This window comes from Nicotiana tabacum, chromosome 4 (genome assembly GCF_000715075.1).
Source record: "Nicotiana tabacum cultivar K326 chromosome 4, ASM71507v2, whole genome shotgun sequence".
Classification (NCBI taxonomy): Eukaryota; Viridiplantae; Streptophyta; class Magnoliopsida; order Solanales; family Solanaceae; genus Nicotiana; species Nicotiana tabacum.
Window position 1 is genome coordinate 102,659,551 of NC_134083.1, and position 2,242 is coordinate 102,661,792.

General features: G+C 40.4%; 1 protein-coding gene across 1 annotated transcript; it reads right to left on the minus strand.

Moving 5' to 3' along the window:
• Positions 1 to 306: 306 nt before the first annotated feature.
• LOC142180058 (uncharacterized) lies at positions 307 to 843 on the minus strand. Its single transcript, XM_075250977.1, has one exon. The coding sequence runs from the start codon at positions 841 to 843 to the stop codon at positions 307 to 309; it is 537 nt and encodes a 178-aa protein (XP_075107078.1).
• Positions 844 to 2,242: the final 1,399 nt, after the last annotated feature.

The window sequence follows — 2,242 nt, forward strand, 5'->3', positions numbered from 1 at the left end:
CAAGGCTTACACCCCGAATGTTTGCTAAGGTCCACCTAATAGCTTTCTTCCTCTTTTACAATACTGCCAGTGTGGAATCAACCTTCACGTTAGTCAATCAAGAGGAAAGAATAACCGGTAAAGTAGAATAAGGTCCAAGAAATTCATATCAATAGTGTGGTGGCAATGGTTTCAATTCCAAAGTAGGTGGCTCTTCAATAGAAGGCTTTGTAGGAGGAGTCTTCCTATTCTCAAGATCCAAAGATAACTTCCTGAGTGCATAGTTGTACAAAGTTCACACATTCAACAAAACCATCCATCTCATCATCATCCATGTTGAGAAAAAATGGCTTCCAATATATCACCAACAATGATTATAACACTTTTGTCATCAATAATAATGGCGGTCACCAAGTACACAAAAGAACACACTTCATTGCTATTCGGTTGCCGCATAGACATGCACACATGGAATATCACTTGTTCATCACCAACCCAAAAAGTGATTTCTCCATCTTCCACATCACGAAGAGCCTTACCCGTGGCAAGGAAAGGCCTCCTAAGAATGATAGGCACTTCATAATCAATCTCATAATCTAGAATAACAAAGTTCGTCGGAAGAATAAACTTATCAACTCGGACCAACACATCCTCAATCACTCCCAATGGCCTCTTCATGATATGATCGGCGATTTCCATCCTCATAGATGTGGGTCTTGATTTCCTAATTCCCAAAGCTTTGAACACCAAATAGGGGATCAAATTGATATACTCCCCAAGATCACAAAGGGCTTTGGAAAATTTTGCACTCTCAATAGTACAAGGAATCGTGAAAGCACCGGGATCCTCCAACTTAGGAACCATATAATGAACAATTGCACTCACTTGGTGATAGTTTAAAAATTCATCGACCTCTTCTTGGTCACAAGATCTTTCATAAACTTGGCATAACCGTGCATTTATTCCAAAGCTTCTACCAATGGCACATTAATAGAGAGACCTTTCATCATTTAAATAGACTTCTTGAATTTATTCTTACCATTTTTCTTATCAAGCCTTTGAGGATAAGGAGGGGGAGGCCCTTAGCCTTTTTCACTACCGGTTCCGGTATGTCAATAATGTGTTTCCTAGCTGGGTTCACCTCTTCTTGGGTCTCCTCCACACTATCATCAATATCAATCTGGACTTCATCTCATACTTGAACATTATTGCTTGGGATCTCCTTCTCTTGGATCACTTGGTCATCATCCACAAGTTGCCCTTCATTTGAGGTAGGTGCATTCCCGCTTCTTACACTTCTTTTGATAACTGCCATGACATGCCCCGTGTTGTTACCACCCTTTGGGTTTACCACCGTGTCACTTGGTAGTGCATTCTTAGGATGAGTATTAAGATCTTGAGAGATTTTCCCCATTTGAACTTCAAGATTACGGATTGATGTGGTATGTGAGGCAAGTTGGGCATCTAAATCTACATTCTTCTCCATCATTTGCTTGAACATGTTCTCAATACGGCCCATTTCATTGTTTGAAGAACTTGAACCATGGAAAGGATAAGGGGATGGGTTGCTAGGTTGTTGGTACATTGGGGGCCTATGAAAACCCGATCCTCGATTATCATGATTGTTATTGTTTCCCCAATTTCCTTGATTGTTGCCTCCCCAATTTCCTTGGTTGTTGTTGTTGTTATTCCAATTCACTTGGTTTTTAGAACCCCAATTGCCTTGATTATTTTGAGAACGCCATTGACTTTGATTGGATCTTTGGAAATTACTTGGTTGCCATTGGTAATTATTCACAAATTGTACCTCTTCTTCTTGCTCGTGATATGGATCATCTTGATCAAAGCTACCATCAGCTTGTGCATAATTCTCCACTCGGGAATGAAATTTTGGACACTTGGTCCTCTTCTTGTTGACCAAAATATTTACGCCCTCCATAGAATGAACTTGCTTAGGAGATTGTGCTTGATTAAGTTGGGCCTTAGCAAGTTGAGTCATGGTTGTTGTCAATTCGGCAATTGCTTGCCCATGGTCTTGCAACTCTTTATGAAGATGAATCTTGTTGACATCACCTTAGGGAACATTAGCTCAGGATTGCCAAGCCGAAGAAGTTTCCGCCATCTCATCAAGATTCTCACATGCCTCCGCATATGGTATTGTCATAAAGTTGCCTCCGGCCAATTAATTGACCACACATTGGTTCGTAGTTTTAACACCACGCTAGAAAATTTGTTGGATCATGTTGTCAGTCATATCATTTTT

Bases quoted from the DNA above. Each gene is read 5' to 3' on its own strand.
- LOC142180058 (XM_075250977.1), bottom strand. From the start codon at position 843: ATGGTTCCTAAGTTGGAGGATCCCGGTGCTTTCACGATTCCTTGTACT.